This window comes from Rattus norvegicus, chromosome 11 (assembly GCF_021556685.1).
Source record: "Rattus norvegicus strain SHRSP/BbbUtx chromosome 11, alternate assembly SHRSP_T2T, whole genome shotgun sequence".
NCBI classification, from domain to species: domain Eukaryota; kingdom Metazoa; phylum Chordata; class Mammalia; order Rodentia; family Muridae; genus Rattus; species Rattus norvegicus.
The window spans coordinates 51,206,546-51,228,862 of NC_141544.1; the positions used below are offsets into that span (position 1 = coordinate 51,206,546).

A 22,317-nucleotide genomic window follows, 5' to 3' on the forward strand; every position below is an offset into this window, starting at 1 on the left:
CCGCCAGCAAGAACGACGCGCGGCAACAGGATTCTTCTGCGAACAAGCCTTTACTGTGTTACAGCTCTTCTTAGTGTTACAGCTCTCTTGAACAGGGACCCCGAGCAGCAAAATCGCTCGGCTTATATAGACAATAGTATGCTAATTATCTCTCAGGGATTGGTGGGGCTTGGATCACCCCATACTTGTCCTCCAGGGATTGGCGGAGAATGAATCACCTCTTTAGCATATTAATGGTCAACTAACACCTGGTGCATAAACAGCACATGTGCAGTACCGCTGTTCACCACTAGAGGGAGCCCTAGCAAGGGGACAAGCCTGCACATGCGCAGTAAGTCGTTTATATCCAGACAAGGCTGGATGTCGGCGCTATCTTTGTTTCGCCGCGCCGCTCTCTACACCTATTATCCTTAGGTTTGATGTTTTCATGGTGTCCTGGATTTTCTGTATGTTTTGGACCAGTAGCTTTTTCCGTTTTACATTATCTTTGACAGTTGTGTCGACGATTTCTATGGATTCTTCTGCTTCTGATATTCTCTCTTCTATCTCTTGGATTCTGTTGGTGATGCTTGTATCTACAGCTCCTTGTCTCTTCCTTTGGTTTTCTATATCCAGGGTTGTCTCCCTTTGTGCTTTCTTTATTGCTTCCATTTCCATTTTTAATTCCTTCACCTGTTTGATTGTGTTTTCCTGTAAATATTTCAGGGATTTTCGTGTTTCCTCTCTATAGGCTTCTATTTGTTTATTTGTGTTTTCCTGCATTTCTCTAAGGGAGTTCTTTATGTCTTTCTTGAAGTTCTCCATCATCGTGATCAAATGTGATTTTAAATCTAGATCTTGCTTTATTGGCATGTTTGGATATTCAGTTTTTGCTTTTGTGGGAGAATTGGGCTCTGATGATGCCATGCAGTCTTGGTTTCTCTTGATTGGGTTCCTGCGCTTGCCTCTCACCACCAGGTTGTCTCTGGTGTTACCTTGTTCTGCTATTTTTGACGGTGGCTTGTCTGTCTGATAGGCCTGTGTGTCAGGAGTGCTGTAGACCTGTTTTCCTGTTTTCTTTTGCCAGTTATGGGAACTGAGTGTTCTGCTTTCAGGCGTGTAGTCATTTCTGTCTACCGCTTTTCAGCTGTTCCTGTGGGCATGTGTCCTGCGTCCACCAGGCAGGTCACTTGTAGCAGAAAAGTTGGTCTTATCTCTGGTCTCGGGCCTGAAGTAGCTCCTTGGGGCTGTGTTTCAGCTTTCCATGAGGGTAGCCACTAGAAGGTCCTGCCCCACCTTCTCCCGGGTCCTTGTGCACAGGGGCCCCACATGGTGCTAGGTGTTTTCCTCTAGATTTAGAAATGTGGGCAGAGTAATCTCTGGCTTCCCAGGTGTGTCTCCCCCTCTGAAGGTTTAGCTCTTCCTCCCACGGGATTTGGGTGCTGGGAGCTGTTTGACCTCATCCCTTCAGATCTGGGCTCAGTCTGGACCGCACCGCTCCTGCAGCTTGAGTGCCCCTATCTTCCTGTTCCCAGAGGCCCTATACAGTTTCCTCTTGGGCAGGGATGTGGGCAAGAGTGGGCAGTTGCGGTGGTCTCTCTTGCCCTGCAGTCTCAGGAGTGCCCACCTGTCTGGACGATGAGCTCTCTTTCCCACGGGCTTTGGGAGCAGGGAGCTGTGGGCTGGGATCAGCGAGGTTCGGTCTCCAGCTGAAACTGGAAGTTTCTGTCTCCAGAGGAATTTTGCCTTTGTGTGTCCTGAGTGCACTAGGCAGGTCTCTTGGAGCAGAAAAGTTGGTTGTACCTCTGGTGTGGGGCCTGAAGTTGCTCCTTGGGGCTGTGTTTCAGCTCTCCGTGAGGGCAGCAAGTAGAAGGGCCTTAGAGACTTTTTAATGGGTATTTCTACACTGTAGAATGTGTATCTATCACACATCTGCTTGGTCCAGTTGTTATTTAATCTTAAAGTTACATTTCCCACAGTGGTACACCATGGCACAGTGTACTTGAGTGACAGGTGACAGACAGGCTGCACATCTGCCAGAGACACTGATAGGACTGGGTTAGACCTCACTCCATGATTGCAGAACTTCTTTTCCTGTTGCTTACATGTGCTTTCTCTGTAACTCTGTATCTAATTTTTTCCAATAATAATATCAGATAAATTTTATTAGTGTATCCTCTCCAATATTGGGTTTCAATTCAATAATCTCATTAAAGAGTCCATTTCCAAACTCAGTTCCATGGAAAAACACTGTGTGTTTACACACCTACACACCCCTGTAAAATGGACTCAGTCTGTTCATTGGCCTAGTCAGCTTTCCATAGACAGTCTCCCTGAGACAATTTTGAGAATATGTTATTTGTGAAAACAACAACAACAACAACAACAACAACAACAACAACACACACACACACACACACACACACACACACACACACACACACACACGCCGGTCTCTTATTTTTTGATAAATTTTTAAAAGTTCTTCTCTCCAGAGAACCAATTAATCCTATTAAACAATGGGATACAGAGCTAAACAAAGAATTCTCTACTGAGGAATATTGAATGGCTGAGAAATAACTAAAGAAATATTCAACATCCTTAGTTATCAGGGAAGTGCAAATCAAAACAACCCTGAGATTCCACCTCACACCACTCAGAATAGCTGAGATCAAAAACTCAGGTGACAGCAGATGCTGGTGAGAATGTGGAGGAAGAGAAACACTCCTCCATTGTTGGTGGGATTGTAGGCTGTTACAATTACTCTGGAAATCATTCTGGAGATTCCTCAGAAAATTGGACATAGTGCTACCTGAGGATCCAGCTATACCACTCCTGGGCATATACCCAAAAGAACCTCTAGCATGTAAAAAGGATACTTGGTCCACTATGTTCATAGCAGCCTTATTTATAGAAGTCAGAAACTGGGAAGAACCCAGATGTACTTCAACAGAACAATGAATACAGAAAATGTGGTACATTTACAACATGGAGTACTACTCACCTATTAAAAACGATGACTTCGTGAAATTCTTAGGCAATAGGATGGAACTAGAAAGTATCATCCTGAGTGGGTTAACCCAGTCACAAAAGAACACACATGGTTTCACTGATAAGTGGATATTAGCCCAAAAGCTCAGAATACCCAAGATACAATCAACAGATCATCTGAAGCTCAAGAAGAAGGAAGACCAAAATGTGGATGCTTCACTCCTTCTTAGAAAGAGGAACAAAATACTCACAGGAGAAAATACAGGGACAAAGAGTGAAACAGAGACTGAAGGAAAGGTCATCCAGAGACTGCCACACCTGGGGATTTATCCCTTATGTAGGCATCAAACCCAGTCACTATTCCTGATGTCAAGAAGTGCTTGCTGACAGGAGCCTGATATGGATGTCTCCTGAGAGGCTGTGCCAAAGCCCTACTGATACAGATGAGGATGCTTGCAGCTAACCATCAGACTGAGTATGGGGACCCTAATGGAGGAGTTAGAGAAAGGACTGAAGGAGCTCAAGGAGTTTGCAATCCAATAGGAAGAACAATAATATCAAGCAACAAGAACACCCAGGGCTCCCAGGAACTAAAGCACCAACCGAAGAGTTCATATGGAGGGACCCATGGCTCCAGTGGCATATGTAGTAGAGGATGGCATTGTCTGGCATCAATAGGAGGAGAAACCCTTGGTCCTGTGAAGCCTCAATGCCCCAGTGTAGGGGAAGGGCAGGGTGTTGAGGTAGGAGTGAGTGGGTGGGAGTGGGAGCTTCCTCACAGAAGCAGGGGAAGTGGTGGAAAGGGGATGTGAGAGGGGCAAAAGGGGGCAACATTGAAATGTAAATAAATAAAATATCTAATAAAAAAAGAAAAAATTCTTCTCTAATATATTACATCTCAACTGCAGTTTCCCCTCTTTCCTCTGAGAGATGTGGACAAAAGGGAAATATTTTAAATTATTTTGAGACTAATATAATGATAATATATATATATATATATATATATATATATATATATATATATATATATAATAGACTAATATAATGACATTATCCCTTCCCTTTTCTTCCCATAGCCCTACCTTGCTCTCTTTCAAATACAAGGCCTCTTTCTTTAGTTGTTTTTATATATCTCTATGTTCCTAAATTTAAAACATAACCTGTTCAGACTATACAGTGTTATTTGTTTATGTTTGTTTTCAGGGCAGAACATTTGTTATTGGATATAGTGTATTTTTTTCCCCTGGAGCTTTTTGAAACATGGTAGCCTGTCTGTGTAAACCTGGCCTGCTTGGTACTCACTATGTAACCAAGGCTGTGTGTGTATAAACCTGGCTTGCTTGGTACTTATTATGTAGCCAAGGCTAACCTCAAACTCACAGTAATTCTCTTAAGAGTTTCCAGTGCTAGAATTAGAGGGATAAGACATCCTGGTAGGTGTTTTAAATTGTTAGTGCTTAGGTTGTATATTATTCATTGATACATGTCCAATCCCTAGACAGTAACAGCATATAATTGGTATTACATGAATAATAATGAATGTGGTAGCCTCATGGATGAGTCTTTTCCCTGTCCCACTTCTGGAAAGTTATCTTTGTATTGTATCATTCAACTCCTCTTGTCAAAATTTTGTACATTATTTTCCCAATTTTGTTAATTTGGACAAACTTGATTGATCTTATTTTGACTTTACCTTTTGATGTACTTTGAAGATGAGGGGTCAGGGCTATGTTGACCTTTAACTTCCAAATGCTCCTACAGAATCTTCTTTATTTGGACAAACATATTAAATGCCTGTGAGCTGTATTCTTCCTGTTTTCCGTGATATTGAGTGATGCATCTTTGCTGATCCTTGTGTTCATTGTGTCATTTTGTTGCCTGAATTGAATTGTCAGTTTACTTCTAGACCATATTTTTACTGTTTTTCTGTTTTTTCTTATATATTGATTAATCATTTCTTGAGTATCTTTGGTTATTCCTTTTTAGTTTAGAATAAAACAACACTGTATTGTAAGGGTGGGAGCTTTTTCCTGCTAATATCACATTATGGTAAGCTGAGACCTTACTCTAAAGCAGTGGTTTTCAGCCTGTGCATCATGACCCCCCCCCTTGGCAAACCCTCTACCTCCAAAAATATTTATATTATGATTCATAATGGTAGCAAAATTACAGTTATAAAGTAGCAATAAAAATAGTTTTATGATTTGGGATCACCACAACATGAGGAACTGAATTAACAGGTTGCAACATTAGGAAGGTTGAGAACCACTGCTCCAGAGGATCACTTTAAAGTAGAGTGCAGAGGTCTTTGGTTTAAGGACTGGTCCACCACAGTGTCTTTATATCCTCACAAATTATTTATCCCTTCTTTCTAGGTGAATACCTTCTGATTTTACCTGATAGGCCAACCTGGAGTATATAGAGTAATATCAGTGATTTACTCTGTCTGTTTTCAATTAGAATCTTTGCTTCCTATTTTATTTCCATGACTCAAAAGGCACATTATCCATTTTCTTTCCCCTTCTCCCTATCCACAGAAGAACAAACAGTCAGCCAAACTCACTTCCTCTGCCTTTTCTATCTTGATTTATCTGGTTGCCATTTCCCAGTGATCAATGCAAACACACTATGACTAGGGTCAGAAAGCCACCAGCTACAGTATCCTGAGCCAGAGTGAGGCTGGTATGCAGTTTCCTTGAGTTGGATCCCTTACTTTGCTGCTTGTACCTAACTCATCTCTCCATTTCCCCATTACACACAGGTCTGCAATTAAAGCCTTACGTCCTGGAGGACTACTCATATATTCTACATGCACGCTTTCCAAGGCTGAAAATCAAGATGTGATCAGTGAGATCTTGACTTCCGACAGTAACATCGTACCCATGGATATTAGTGGGATAGCAAGGACTTTCTCCCAAGACTTTACATTTGCTCCCACTGACCAGAAATGCAGCCTTTTGGTGATTCCTGAAAAGGGCAAAGCTTGGGGTCCAATGTATATAGCCAAACTGAAAAAAGGCATGAGTACAAGAAAGTGGCAGGGCGAACTTTGTAAGCCATGCTGATGTGTAATTATATGCATATTTTCTGAGCTCACCACGTTAGTTGTTATGTATAACTTTTTGCTAGTCTGCCTTTGTTCCAGGAACAGGCTATGCTACCAGCCCCCACCCAGCTTCCCTTGTATCCACAGATAAAACGCACATGCACACACACACACACACACACACACACACACACACGCACGCACGCACACACGCACGCACGCACAGAGAGAGAGAGAGAGAGAGAGAGAGAGAGAGAGAGAGATCTCCTTTTTTTTTTAAAATTCATTTTATTTAAGAAAAAATATGAAGATGTGAGTAAGCTTATAACTGGCCTATGAGAAGTCACAGGATTCACAGAAACAAGTTCTGCACACCAGCTGCCCTCTGGCCTTTCCAAACAGGCCAGAATCCATTGTAGGAATCAAATCAGGAAGGCTGGCTGGTTCCCAAGGCTACTTCTATGGAAATGACCAGGTCTGGGCAGAAGGTCAAGCTCTCAAGGAGATAGGTAGGTCACTCAGCCTGCATTTATCATTTTGTTTGCGAATGTCTCCATAGGCAGGTGACCTCTGCCACTCTCTTCTTCCTTCAGGCAGGGTTAGGGGGAGTAGGAGGGATTTGAGACTTCTCAAGCTCAACCCCCCCCACATCCATAGTCTCTACTTCAGAGATCAGCCCTAGAGGCATCTTTTCCTCCTATCTCTGGGCACGCATCTCCTGGAGTTAGGGACCGCTGACAGAGGAGAGTTCAGTCTTTGATGGCTAAGATGTAGTGGCTTGCGAGTGAGTCTTGTTTGCTGCCCTGATCATCTTATCTAGTAGGTCCAGGGACTGCAGCTTTCCTGAGGGGCTGCATCCTGCCCGGAGCAGCACTGGAGGTCCTGCCTCAACCAGCACTGGTGGTTGGAAGATTTGTTTGCTGGGAAACAGGAGCTCTGTGCCCTATGGCACTTGGTTGCCCTTTCTGAGATGAGAGAGGATCTGGAGCCAGGGCACCTTTGCCAGGTGGTATACCCCACCCAGTGAGTGGCATTCGGGTGACAGGCTTGAGGATGGCTGAGAGAATGGGTGACTAGAACACTTGGCGGCTGCTCCCTATAGTGAGGGTGAACACTGGGAACTGCTAGCTGAGGCCTGTGGAGCTGGTCTGACAGGGATTGGCAGGCTTGCTGTTGTCTGTGTGCCGGACCCAGTTTTCTTCCGAGGTGGAAGAGTCGGTTTGCAAGAGGAGAGCGCCCTGGGATTTTGGATGCAGAGAACAGATTGCAAGTGGGTGATTCCTTCTTTATGCTGGAGGCTTCTTTCCAGCTGCCACCAGAACAGCTCTGGCTGACCCCTTTTTATCACTGCTCCGGAACTCAGGTTGGTTGGAGGTAGGGTGCTCCAAGAACTCACAGTGGGCAGCAAATCTCGAACAGGGCTGTTCTCCCGCCGGGGGCTGGGCTTCCCTCTGGGGCTGGGCCTTCCAGGTCCTGCACCAGCTCTGTCCTGATCTTTCAGGACATACTCCTATAGCTGAGGTGCCAGGCAGTAGGCTTCATCAAGGCTCTCCTCCAGCTTCTCTGGGCTGAGTGATTCAAGCTGCACCTCACACCCTGGAGGGCAGGGTCTACTTACTGCATTTGGGTTACTCCAATGGGAGAGGCCCTGTCAAAGCAGTTTCTCTGGACTAATACTGTTATGTCTTCTTCCTCATGATTGTCAGATGGGGACAGCCCTCAAGTCCAAGGTCTCATCCATGATGAACTTGCTATCCTCTTTCAAATCCTCCATGTCCAGCCAGCACAAGCGAGTCAGCTTAGAACTCCAGCGCATACTCTTTCCACTTCCCACCTCACCTCACGGGCTATGCTGGAAGCTTTTCTGGTTGTTCCTTTTCAACTTGCCTTCTTTCAACAATTACTTGGTGCTACTATCTCTACCTGGAAAAGCGTGTCCCTATCACTACTCTTCCCTCCACATCTTCCACCTGCCCTAAACTTCAGTTGCTCAACTCCCCTAACCACTGTCTTTAGGAGCAGCCTGTGTAGTTACTCAATTTTGAGAACTCACATGGCTGGTCAACTTTTCTCCATCAGAAGAAACTCTGTCTCTCCTCTTTGCATCTGTCTCTTTTCCTCCAGAGACCTGGAAGTCCCTCCTGTTCCTTCTGCCCAGCAATTGGTCTGTGGCTTCTTTACTGCACATCAAGAACCAATTGCAGAACAGGACCATTCCTACTATTAATATTTAAATACTTGCAAAGCCACTTTCCCTAGGACCATTTGGATCCTATTTAGTTAGTATTTCGGCCTCACTGAGCATAGGCTTAAGAAATTTTCAGGTATAATTTTGCTCCTCAAAATATATTTATAGTGATGATTTAAAGTTGGACAGATGGTGTTGGTTCAGTATAATAATTTTTGCTTTTTAATTGGGATTTTATAGTTAAATTAACTAGAATACTGAGTTCTATGCATAAAATGTTTAGGATCATATTCTATAACATGGGCGTTTTAAATCTTTCCCTTAAAAAATGTGTATTTGTCGACACTTTACTCTTTCTTCATCAAATCTTCAGATTCTTTTTGTAAGAATAATTGGTATTCCAAGGCGAATTTCTTAAGCAGCACAATTTCTAGTTCTAACAAAATAGGTTTCTTATTTGCAAAGTTGTTTGTGTTAAGGACTGTCTTCTGTTTACTGCAAAGGTCAGTGACTCTATTGACACCAGCTTTATTTCTCCCCATTTTCTTTTATTCACAAATACAAATTGAAAGGCTAAATTATGTTGAAAGGCCTTTAGAACAACAGATTCACACGCACGCATTTGACTTTCGACATTCAGCTTGTAGAATAATGGAGTCTATCCAGCAGGCTATAAAGCAAACACTTGAAACAAAACCAGAATGATTAATAACGGCAATAACTGAACTATATTTGGAGTGTTTTGTTACATAATTGCAGTCATAATGAGTACTACAGAATCTGATTATCTTACAGTTGCAATCTGGAGGGGCTCTTTATTTCACTTGGTTATAAAATGTTATATGAGAGTGTGATGTCCCATATTAATATAGAAGGGGAAGATGCCTAGTAAGAGTCATTTATTCATTACCAAAACCCCAAAACATTCAGAGTGGTCTCTATTTACACATATCCCAAAAACTTTTCTGTGTCTCACACACACACACACACACACACACACACACACACACACACACACTCTTAGGATTTTTTAAAACAATAAATTTTCTTTAGAAAATTTCAACTATTTTCAACTATTAAGAAAATTCATAGTGGCAGACATAACAATGCACACCTGTAATCACAGCATTTTTGAGACTGAGGTGGAAGAATTGTAAATTCAAGTCAGCCTTGGCTGCTTAGCAAAACCCTCCTTCAGGACAATGTAGGGAGGACAGAGGAAAGGAGGGAAGGCTAGAGCAGGAGAGGAAATTACAAGGGAACTTGGAAATTAGCCTTTTATTGTATTAAGATTTATTTATTTTTATCGTATTTATATGTATGAATGTCTTGCCAGCATGTATGTCTATGTACCAGGTGCATACCTGTTGCGTGAGGAAGTCAGAAGAGGGCCTCGGACCCTCCAGAATCGAGATGCATATGGTTGTGAACTACCATATAGGTGCTTGGAATCAAACCCTGGTCTTCCGCAAAAGCAATAAGTGCTGTTAACTGCTGAGCCATCTCTCAAGCCCAAAATTAGCTTTAAAATAATCAACTGTGGAAGCACAAAATTCCACTGACAGAAAATGGTATTATTCTGTTCTCTTCATTAAGCTCTTCGTGATATACTTTTTGTTTTGCAAACCTGTGTAACTGGAGTCAAATGAATGGACAGTCTAGGAAAAATCGTCCTCCTACTTTTGTTCTCTATAATATTTTAAAATATATCTGACCAATGTGTTTATAGTAAATGTTTATCTCTTGGACACATCAAATGTATTCAGTTAATACAGCAGATTAATGACAGAAAAGGGGTTTGTTTGTTAAAGTTTGACACAGTGGTTTGTTTTTCTGTTTTAATTCCTGTCTTTGGATTCTGTAGTTTTAAAAGTGCTTTTGTATAAGTTAACCATCATGTAAAATTTTATAATACAAGTGCTGAATGTGTTGAATGTCATTTTTCCAGTATAATGTCATGAAACTTCAAATGAACACTAGGTGTGGTATTGGACTTGTCTTGGGATTGATGGAAATATATGTACTTATTACATATATTCATCGACTTTATTGATATGATTATAACACAAGAGCAAACATTTATTGAGCATTAAATGCTTGATTGAAGTCTTTATGATGCCTTGTTTGATCTTTATAACTATAGCCAGGAATGGTGGTAATGGGCCGAGGACTCCCAGTGGCTGGTCACAAAGGGAGACACTGTCTCAAGCAAGCAACCAAATGAACAGTCACTGGTAATGAGTTTGAATTCCTCTCTGTAAACGAGGGAAGCAAAGCCCAGTGTTATCTGTTTGTCAAGGACACTGCCAACATAAGAAGGGAGCCCGGAGGTGAGCTGGCTCCATTGCCAGGCTCTGTCCTGTCACTGGGCTGTCACAGGCAGTGTGGATTGTACGATCTTCAAGATTAGTGGCTGCCCTTTGTGCCTGTTCTCCACTAGTCTGTTTCCTGGTTATGCACACTTCCCTATTCCCAGAGCTTCAAAGGCTTGATGAGTACTTGGGAAAGAAAAGTCTTTGAAATATTTCAGTCCTATTCCAAGGAAGTATGCCTTGTGCCTGTAATACTTACTCTAAGGAATCTCCCATGGAGTTGTTTGTGCCTCCCTCTCTATTACAGATGATGTGCTCAAGAATAGATATTTCAGCAGCCTTGCAATGTCAACCCAAAATTGAGGAACAATGGATGCTGCTTCCTATGGCATAAAGTCACTTTCAAAACAGCTTCATAAAATTTAGGTCACTTACCAATGCATTAACTGCACCCTGCCATCAGCACCCTGAACAGCCACTATATAGTTTTGCAAATAGACTAAGAATAAATGTAATGCATTTAAATGGTTTGTATTGAATTTTTAAAGCGTAAGATACTATTTGTGGTTTGGAGTCAAGGTGGCCTACTACTCTTTATCCTATTACATATATCCATTTAGCCTTATACTTAAAATACATATTATTCCCTTCATGGTACTGTAAAAAATATGCCTTCATATGTAGGTAGGTATAAAAAATGGCTACCTGAATACATGAATATGAATAAATAATCCAGGCCTAATAGACCTTTCTTCAGGAATCCTGCATGCCTGGTGAGAAGCTCAGGTCATCTGCATAGGCTAATGCAACTTACCTGCAATACAGGAGAAAATCGGAATGAATGGTGAGAATTGTATTACATGCCAAGAAGTCCTTTGATGCAATCGAATGGGACTACTTTCATTATGTGGTAGGTAAATTTGACTTTGGGGACAAATAGAGCCGATAGCACAATTTGTTTTCAACTCGTTTATATGGTTCAAATCAATGGTTTACAATCTCCCTTTCCCAGCTTATTACTGCACTGGGGTTGGGAGCAAAGATGAGGCCCATTTGTGATGTTCCTCTCCAGCCTGGCAATGGTACTTATGATATCACCCTATCCCAGGGGCACCTACAGAGCACCCAGAGGGAGGCTCCCAACGCAAATACTACATGCTGATTGTGTACTAGTGCTGAGAGGCCTAACACCTTCTGTCCTGAAAGCATTAACTGGAATGCCAGCATTTGCAGTGGTATCAGGCTGCAAAGCCAGCGAGAGAGTCAGAAACACCTCTTGACACAACAGATTCTACAAACATTACACGTGACATCTTATAATAAAATCTCAACTAAGAAAGTCTTGATTTGGGATTCTCATAAGGAACTCAAGCAACCAAGTAAAACTTAACACTCAAAAATGGACTTGTAATTCGGTGCTGATTTTTAAAAAAATTTTTTTCAAGTGAGTTTCATTAAATCTAAGGAAAATTAAGGCTTAGTAGAACATGTACCTCTTTAAAATTTAATTCAGTAACTCTAATATTAAACTTCATACCTCTGTAACTTTTTATAAATGGAGAAATTCATTTCCTTAGGCATGTAAGACCACACAGTCACCATGAAACCCTAGGATAGCATTTACTACCTCAGGGAAAGGATTCTTTGCCTCATTGGAAGCCATTTAATGGACTATGTCATGACTCAATTAAGCTTGCCATGGCTTGTCAAAAGGAATTTTCCACTGCATATTGCTACAGAAGAGCCTATTACATGTGACTAACTGCATCCCACAACAGGATAAACAGAGGCCAAAATGTATAGTTCACTAAAGCATAAGAAACAGGACCATAGCACCCAGCTCAATCTAGTTTTTAAAAGCAGAAGGGAATAAAATTGCAGTAGGCAAATGCCAGAGGCATTAGTGAGTCTAGGAGGGGAAAAAAAGAGGGACTAATCTTGTATTAGTTTGTAATTGTTTTTATAGAGAATTTCTTCATTTATCTATCCAGACAAGGTATTAACCACTTTTCCAAAATGCTACATGAGGATGAGGGCCAGAGAGTTGAGATGGCTAGAGGCTGTGGGCTGACTTATGACATGATACTGTTACCAGATTGCAGAGTTTACTGCACTGACTCACAAAAAGAGAAGCATAGGGGTATGGTGATGACAGTGGTGATGACCATTATCTCTCGTGTCATTAGAACGTACTCTGTGAGACATTTTTAGTCACGAATATGCAATATAATTGTATCATATGGCACAAGATAGATACTCTTTAATTGATCATAAAAAATGAGCTTGATTTCAAACCCTAGACTGTACCAAATGTGTTTCAAAAATGTGTATTTAAGTGAAGGTGTTCATGGAGGTGAGAGATATGGGATCGCCTGGAATTAGAGTTACAGGTGGCTGTCAGCTGCTGAATGTAGTTGCTGGGAACAAAACTTGGATTCTATGGAAGAGCAAGTTAAGTACACTTCACGACAGCACTGTCTCTCCAGACATGCATGTGCTCTTTCGAGCTACCTGGTTAACCTGTAGCTCAAATATACATTTACATATACAGCTAACTCGGTAGGTTCCTTCTCTATCCATGTTATTGAGTTGACAGAAGCAATTTGCCAGATGTAATGGGTGAAGAGTTGATGGCTGAAACAAGTTGAGGATCTGACTGTAGGTCTGTGGCAGAGTCTTACCTTGAGTTGGTAAAATGAGGTCTCAGCAGCAAGGGAAGCTGCAATAAAACAGGACTGATACACTACCAGAAGGTGATTATAGTTTCTAGTGCAAGTTAGGTGTTCTCTTAGCATTTGCATTGCTGTGAAGTGACACCATGACCAAGGCAACTCTTATAAGGACAACATTTAGTTGGGTCTGGCTTATAGGTTCCAAGGTTCAGTTTGTTATCATCAAGGCAGAAGCATGGCAGCATTTAGGCAGGCATGGTGCAGGAGGAGCTGAGAGCTCTACATCTTCATGGAGGCCACTAGAAGACTGGCACCCATGTGGTTAGGAGGAGGGTCCCATTGTCTACCCCCACATCGACACACTTGCTCCAATAGACCACACCTACTCTAATAAAGTCACACCTCCTAGTAATGCCACTTCCTGGGTCAAGCATATTCAAACCATCACAGGTGTGTATCTGTCTGGGCTCCTGTATTCACTGAGGGTTTTATTGTCGATCTAAAATCTTCTGAAAGCTCTTGGATTTAACATTTCTCTAGAAATGCTTTGAATATTCTACCTTCCTGATTCCTTGGTCTCATCTGGCTTCTATCTCCATTATACTCTGTGAATCGTGTCTGGGAATCCCTAGAACTTGGCATTATCTAAGTCATACTGTCCAGTGGCCCTTTCTGCATTCTTAACCTCTCACCTTTCTATCTGCTGTCTTACACCTCACAATTTACCATTTTCTTTTGCTGTGGTCAATGTGTCCTTTCTACAACAACATTCTTTTTCTTAAGTCTTTTTCAGTGTTTTGAGATTTTTTCCCTTCTTTTATTGGGTATTTTCTTTATTTACATTTCAAATGTTATCCCCTTTCTTGATGCCCCCTCTGGAAACTACCATCCATTTCTGCCACCCCTGTCCTCCATGAGGTGCTCCTCCACCCACCCACCCATTCCTCACAGCCTCCACACCCGTCATTCCCTACACTGGGGCATTGAGCCTTCACAGGACCAAGGGCCTCTCCTCTCATTGATGCCTGACAAGGCCCATCCTCTGCTACAAATGTGGCTGGAGCCATGTGTCGCTCTCTCCATGTATACTTTTTGGTTGGTGATTTAGTCCCTGGGAGCTCGGTGGGGGGGTCTGGTTGGTTGATATTGTTGTTCTTCCTGTGGGTTGCAGAGCCCCTCAGCTACCTCAGTCCTTTCTCTAACTCCTCCACTGGGTACCCCATTCTCAGTTCAATGGTTGGCTGTGAGCATCTGCTTCGTCAGGCTCTAGCAGAGCCTCTCAGGAGACAGCTATATCAGGCTCTTCGCAGCATCGACCTCTTGGCATCTCCAATAATGACTGGGCTTGGTGACTACATGTAGGATGATCCCAATGTGTGCCAGTCTCTGGGTGGCCTTTCCTTAAGTCTGTGCTCCATACTTTGTCTCCATATTTCCTCCTGTGAGTATTTTTGTTCCCTCCTCCAAGAAGGATTGAAGCATCCACACTTTGGTCTTTCTTCTTCTGGAGCTCCATGTGGTCTTGTAAATTTTATCTTGGATATTCCAAGCTTTTGGGCTAATATTCACTTAACAGTGAGTACATATCATGTATGTTCTTTTCTGATCAGGTTACCTCACTCAGGATGATATTTTCTAGTTCTATCCATTTGCCTAAGAATTTCATGAAGTCATTGTTAGATGGCCTGTGATTGATAGGTAAGCTAAATGAACCCTCTCCTCCCTAAGTTGCTTTTGGTGATTTGTGTAAGTGTTTTGTTACAGGAATGGAAAGCAAATGAGGACATCCCCTCCAACACACACACACACACACACACACACACACACACACACACACACACACACACACATTGCATTCTTTTACTTCCATTATCAAAATTTGAATAATTCTTCTGAACGTACTGAATTATTATGATGTTTAGTGTCCCTGCTCATTGACTGTGTTGCCCTTTAGACAATTTGCCATGTCCTCTGTATATATTAGCTAGACTCTCATAGGAAGCTTGATGTTATTTTTGCAAAAGGGTCTAGATATTTTTCTTTTTGTTGTTTCAATAAAACTAAATAATTATATATTTTCATATGCTATATCCTGACTATCATTTTTATCCCCTACTCCTCCAGGTTCTTCGTCACCTCCTCTCCCCCGGACACACTCCCATTCGGTCTCACGTCGGAAAAGAACAGGCTTCTTAAAGACAACCAGACATGTCAAAATAAAATATGACGAGGCAACAAATACCAAAAAATCTGTCATATCAGAGTTGGACGTGGTAAACCATCAAGAGGAAAAGAACCCCAAGAGCAGGCACAAGAGTCAGAAACCCACTTGTTTTCACAGCCAGGAGTCCCATAAAAATACCAAACTATTATCTATGATAAGTATGCAGAGGACCTGGTATAGACTCGTGTAGGCCCTGTGCTGCTTGTTTCAGGCTCTGTGAGCTCAAGGGGAAAGGGACCTCTTGTAATCAACTCAAAATATATACAAGCACTATCTAAGGACTTCAACCTGCTATCACCCTTGATGAGTGTCTTTTCCTGTTGCCCTCCATCCCTCTACCTTTCGAAATCTTTCCACTATTCTTCAGGAACCCTTTAGCTCTGAAGGGAGGGATTTGACAGAGACTTCCAGTCTAGATTTTTCTCACCATAATGTCTGGCTGAAGGTCTATGCAGGTTCAAATATTTTCGAATACATTTGTTTTATAATGTTAATGCTCCTGTGTGCCAATGATCCAAGTATCAATATTTAATTTTCCCACAATGAGTTAAAAGAATAGACTGCTTTCACAATTGTGTTCACTGGTCTGAGAGATGCAAATTCAATAAAAGAATCTAATCTATTAAGGACAAGCTTCGGCATGTATTCAGTGTGCTAAGGTTTCAACGTGAAATATGTTCAGTGATAAGACTGGAATGCCAGTGGATAAATCCATAATGTCTTCTGGATGATCCTTCAAACCTTCTAGGAATATCCAAGGATATTAGCTGTTTCAAAATAGAAAAGAGCTATTCCCAGCAATCAAGGACAGTGAGAAAAACAGGTCTTAAAGTACCATATGAAGAGGCTATAGAAAAGTCTTATTTTTTAATAAACAACTGTTTATAAAAACAACTGTTAATAAACAAATGTTTTTTTTAATGAAAACCACTATGATCATGAACTTCATTTATCTTTACATTTTTGTCTCCAAACTAACTGAACTTTAGTTGCCTAATCTTTAAAGTAAAACAGAATATATTTTGAGGTTGTTCCTATGTTCCAGGCCATTTGATAGATACTTGTGTTGGCTACTTTATTTAATCTGGTGTCTTCTTGGGACTGTTTTCTGAACTATACCTCAACCTGAGGCAGGTGGCTAGTGCTATATACAAAAGTCAGGAGAGCAGGGATATAGGTCAGCAGCAGGGGAATCAAAATAGCTCCAGGATTTGATAAATCATTCTACTGCAGTCTGAACAGGTAGTCAGGTTGACAGGAGCCAGTACAGGGACTAGTGTGAGGAGTGCCATCTATGCTAGGTCACCTTGGCAAAAATAGTCCTCTGGTTAAAAGGATGTTCCATTACTTCATGGAGGTAGAAAGCTTAGTTGATTTCATCTTTGTTTCCTTTCTGCAGTCGCAGCAAACCAGACTTTGTTTTCAAACATGAGGTTGTTTTTTTGTAGCCCTCTTTTGTAGCTAAATCTTTGGTTATATAAACCAGTCCATTTTTAAAAGCAGAACATTCTCCAGCCCCTCTCCTATATTTTGTTATATTACTTCTTTTACAATGTGTGTAAAATGTCATATGCATTGTCATTTTGTATGGCCCTAAAGTACACAAAGGTCTATAGAAAAGTTTTAAAGCCTAAATAATAAAATATAAATGAATAGTGTTAGATCATCCTAGTGTGCTGTTGAAAGGATATGGCCACGTGAAGTTGGAGAGTGGTTTTGTTAATTGGCTTTTTAAAAAGTCCTACCGTATGTTTAGGTTATATTCTTTTCCCTCCCCCTAGCTCCTCCTAGATCTTCTCCCTCTCAACCCACGCAACTTCATGTTCTGTCTCTCAAAAAGGAAAAGCAACACCAAAACACACTCATGTTCACACACACTCACACACACACACACACACACACACACACACATGCACACACATACACACACAAGCAATAAAACCATGGAGTCCATTTTGTATTGGCCAATTACTCTGAGGAAACCTGGAGAGTGGTTGATGTACCTACTGCCCCTTGGGGACAACTAATTTCCCTGCTGCTACTTTTTTCTAGCAGTATCAATTGCAACTAGCTTCTTGGTTAGGAGCAAGAGTTTGTGCTGAGCATGTTTTTAAACAAGTAAGAAACAAAACTTTGTAGATCAGCTGCCTCACCTATTCATCCTAGAGTGTCTCAGTTATTTCATTAGTGTTCCTATGGCTTGTTTGTTTTTTTCTAATACCTATCACATCATTTTGTTTCTAAACTAATCACATTACAGGATTTAATATTTTGTTTTCTTTTTCTTTTCCTTTTTGGGTATTTTCTTTATTTACGTTTTAAATGTTATCCCCTTTCTTGGTTTCCCCTCCAGAAATCCCCTATTCCATCCCCCTCCCCCTGCTTGTATGAGGGTGCTCCCCCACCTACCTACCCAATCTTTCCTGCCTTCCCGCCCTGGCATTCTCCTATACTGGGACATTAAGCCTTCACAGGACAAAGGCCTCTCCTCCCATTGATGCCCAACAAGGCCATCCTCTGCTACATATGCAGCTGAAGCCATGAGTCATGCCATGTGTACTCTGGTTGATGGTTTTGAACCTGGGAGCTCTTGGGGGGGGGTCTGGTTGGTTGACATTATTGTTCTTCCTATGGGGATGAAAAGCCCTTCATATCCTTCAGACCTTTCTCTAACTTCTCCATTGGGGACCCCATGCTCAGTCCAATGGTTGGCTGTGAGTATCTGCCTCTGTATTTGTCAGACTCTAGCAGAGCCTCTCAGGAGACAGCTCTATCAGGCTCCTTTCAGCATGTACTTCTTGGCATCCACAATAGTGTCTGGGTATTTTTATTTTCAAGTTCCTCCACAGACATTAAAAGTATGAGTCTGTTATGTTCAATAACAGAAACACTTGATTCTCTAGTGATCATTGAAAAGATCCAGATTACACCAGCATTCTGTACTTTAAGATGTAAAATAAGTACAATGATAAATCGTGCAGCACACAAATGTGCATTGGAAGCTCAGTCAGTGGAGAATCCTTGGGGACTTTGTAAGTCCATGAGGTTTATCTTCCCAGCACTGCACTGTTGTTTTCTAACACTCTTGAATATGAAAGCACAGTCTTTCTTCTAATAAGTGCATCTTGGTGGTATCTCAGCAGAAACCAAGTACTTGGAAACAATTTGGAAAAGACAAACATAGGAGATCCTTGGTATATAGCCCTGCCCTACAGATTTCTCTCTAGGTCAGGGAATGCTTTTATCCTCACTATGGAAAGAGTGATCATGTAATTTATTGTCCAACACCATATTTTTTAGAATAAAGGGGCAGGTTATTAATACCCAGACCTGGACAGGGTATACTATATGACCAGGGTAACTATATGACTAGGATGGGTTATGGAGAGGAGAACAGGGCCTTGTGCATCTAAAGAGATCAAACAAAAGTCATATATCAAATGGAACTCATCCCTGAGAAATGCTTTTGTCCTTCCTATACACTTTCTTTAGTTTGTCTTCTCAGAAACCTCAGCCCAAATAAATTTCCATTTACAAAATAGAAATACAAAATAGATTGCCTTTCCCAGTTATCTGCCTCAACTGCAGAAGGGAAAGGGGCCCCTTGCAATCAACTCAAAATATATATGAGCACTATCTAAGGACTTCAACCTGCTATCACCCTTGATGGGTGTTTTTGACAAGGTCCTAGCTGCAGTAAGATTGTGTACCATGGGTGATCTGAGACTGACATTCTCTTATTGCAAGCCATTGTTACTGTGAACCTCTTACCACTCTGTGACTGGTACTCACATGTAAATTATCCTAATTTGATTTCCTGTTACTGTGATAAAATGCAGACCAAAAGCAACTTGTGGAGGGAAGGTTTTATTTCCTCATATAGAATACATCTCAGTATTGACAGATGCCAATGCAGGAGGGACTTGAAGCCAAAGGTATTGAGAGATGTTGTTTACTGGTTCAGTCCCTCTTACTTCCTCCACTATTTTTCTTTCACAGCCTAGGCCCACCTGTCTAGGGATGACAGAGCCCACAGTAGAACGAGTCCTCCTGTATCACATAGAATTATGCAAATACTTCTCAGACAGGCCAACAGGCCAGTCTGAAAGGCAATTCCTCAAATGGGGTTCTCACATCCAATGTGACTTTAGTCATATGAAGTTGTCAGAAACTAAGCAGCATGGCCAGAGGGACCTTCCTACACCAATTATCATATATGCCCCTACAGACATGTTCAGAGCCTAATCCAAGCAATACAGTCCCTGCAACTATGTCTCTCTTATAGGGCCCTGTTGGGGGTAGCCCACACCTTTAATTCAAGCACTTGGGAGGCAAAGGGAGTTCGAGGACAGCCAAGGTTACACAGAGAAACCTTGTCTGGAAAAGCTAAATCCCCTCTAACCCATAAAAACACTCTCTTATGCAATCCTTGGTTGTATTAAGACGAGAGCTGAAAATAACTAGACATCTCTATCCCTTGCCAATTTGATACATAAACCTATATCACTTTAAATCAGAACCTTGTCTTTCTTGTCTTAAGGAAGCTAAAAGCAAGTTATGATGGTTGGAGGAAGTTGTAAGTTGGTAGTTTATGTAGGTAGTACAAGTTAGGATAAAAATTGAGTTAGATATAAAATTCTTAACTCATCAAGATAGGATAGATAGGACTTTCTCCAAAGATTACTAAATACAAATGGACTAGACATTGTGAGTATAATTCTTACTTGATAGTTCTTATAATTATTTTTATTGTTAAGAGAAAGAGTCTTTATTGGACTAAAAGGGAGAGGTGTTGGAGTACACTGTATGAAGTTGTGTCTCTGTCCTTTCTTACCTACGTAAGGCTTTCTCTGATTGGCTTTAATAAAATCTAAGGGCCAATTAGCTGGGCAGGAAGCAGAAGGTGGGACTTCCTGGGAGGGATAAGGGAACTCTAGGAAGAACAAAAGGGAAGGCCCCTTTGCTAGGAGATATGAGAGGAGATGGACATGCTGTGAGCCAGGAAGGTATAGTTAGTCACATGGCTGGATGGGGCTAGGTGGTCAGGTTAGTTTAGATGAGCGAGTTGAGAGTCTGCCCAGCTAACACCTAAGCTTTGAGATATTCAAATACTGTTGTGGTTATTTGGGAGAACTAGCTGGTTAAGGAATAACTGTTGTATTAATTTCCAGTATTACTTCATAGATACAGAATATTAATAATCTTTTTACACCTTGGCAACCATCTTTGTCTCTGTTTAATTCCTGTCTCCATGATCTGTCCATTGCTGAGAGTGGGGTGTTGAGGTCTCCCACTATTATTGTGTCATGAGAGAACTGGGTTCTGAAGATGCCAGGTGGCCTTGGTTTCTGTTGCCTAGGTTCTTGCTCTTGCCTCTTGCCATCTGGTTACCTCTGGTGTTAGCTGGTTTTCCTGTCTCTGACAGTGGCTTGACCCTCCTGTAAGTCTGTGTGTCAGCATTCCTGGGAGACCAGCTGTCTCCCAGCAGGATCCTGGCACATAGAGCTGTGGCACAGGGTCAGCTCAAGTACCAAGGGAAATCGGAAGGATCCCATCCCAGACTGCTCCTCAGCTCCTGCGTCCTGAGGGCTCTGGGCAGGTCTCTGAGTAAAAAATGGTGTTCTCACCTGTGATTTCAAATGTGTCAGCACTCCTGGGAAACCAACTCTCTCCCGGCGGGATCTGGGAACAGAGAGCTGTGGTACACCATCAGCTCCGGGTGCAGATGAAAACTGGAAGGATCGTGGCACATATTCTATTACCATTTTTTTTTATAAACACAAATGTGACTGTTTTCAATGAATCATTTGTATCTCAACATTGTTCTCATCATTAATATTTGTTTTTTCATTAATATTTTAATATGTAATTTCAGACCTATACAACTCCAAAATTATTGTTTGTTTTGCTTTACTCTTATGGCTCACTCATTTGTCTAGCCAGCCGTGTTTTAGCGAGCCCTTACCTAAACCAATTGAGAAGGTATTTGTACTTGAATTTACTCTGTAAATAAATGTGCTCTGCTCCATAATACCAATGTATTTATGATGATGAGGGATGCCTGATAAAAACCTCCTAGCACAGGCTTAACTCTTTAACACATTTGCAGTAACCCTCATAGGTAATCAAATAGACAAGGCAGGATACCAACAGAGATGAGAAAGTTAGAATGGGTGACACACATTCAAAACATGTTGCTATTCCAATATTCATAAACCAACTTCCTTCAATTCCCATCCAGCTCCAGAGGTCTGGATAAGGGATGCTGAAAATTTTGATGGAGGAAGTAAATAAATAGTTGGTTTTTGTATATGCTGAGTTTCAGGAGTGGGGAGCCGATCCTCAAACTGCTTTTCAGTCAATTGGACACATTTAACCAGAATTTCAGGCATATGACAATGGTGTATATCTAAATGAAACTTCATCGTAAGTAGGAATGAGTCACAGAGACAGAAAACGGAGGAGCAGTGATGGCTAATACTTGAGGCATACATGACTGACCAAGAAGCCCAGCACAGTTCTCAGGGAGCTTAGAGTTGTAAATAAGGCTGTAGGAATAGGCTGAGATGGGTGAGAAGCAGCCAGACACAGTGCTTAGGTAAGTGTTTGAAGGAAGAGTTGATCATTAGAATTAAATACTCCAGAGAGCTCAGGGTAACACCAGTAACAGAAAGAGATTGGGTTGAGTCATTCTAGCAATTGAGAGATAAAGAATGAATGGTAAGCTGCTCTCATAGCGGCAAGGGAAGTGAAAAAGATGCTATGGAAATCTTACAAGGGATGGCTGCAGACTTTGGTGGGTGTACTCATTTCTAGTTGATTCAAAGGAGAAGCAGCTAAGTATCATAGAACTTTGCAGCTAATCTGATCGTGCATTTTATCCACTTTGATTTGCCATTCAGAAA

The 22,317-nt window shown here is 41.5% G+C and overlaps 1 protein-coding gene and 1 pseudogene across 16 annotated transcripts in view; one reads left to right on the forward strand and one right to left on the reverse strand.

Annotated features, from left to right (window-relative positions):
* Window positions 1-16,339, forward strand: part of Nsun3 (NOP2/Sun RNA methyltransferase 3) — an 84,769-nt gene extending 68,430 nt beyond the window's left edge. For 14 of the 16 annotated variants that reach the window (XM_087575197.1, XM_087575208.1, XM_087575195.1 and 11 more), the window contains 1 exon segment: window positions 5,732-10,315. In XM_087575197.1, coding sequence (XP_087431323.1) covers window positions 5,732-6,035 — 304 coding nt within the window. In that variant the 3' untranslated portion in view covers window positions 6,036-10,315. 16 annotated transcript variants of the gene reach the window in all.
* Window positions 6,829-7,790, reverse strand: Psrc1-ps1 (proline and serine rich coiled-coil 1, pseudogene 1; annotated as a pseudogene).
* Window positions 16,340-22,317: the final 5,978 nt, after the last annotated feature.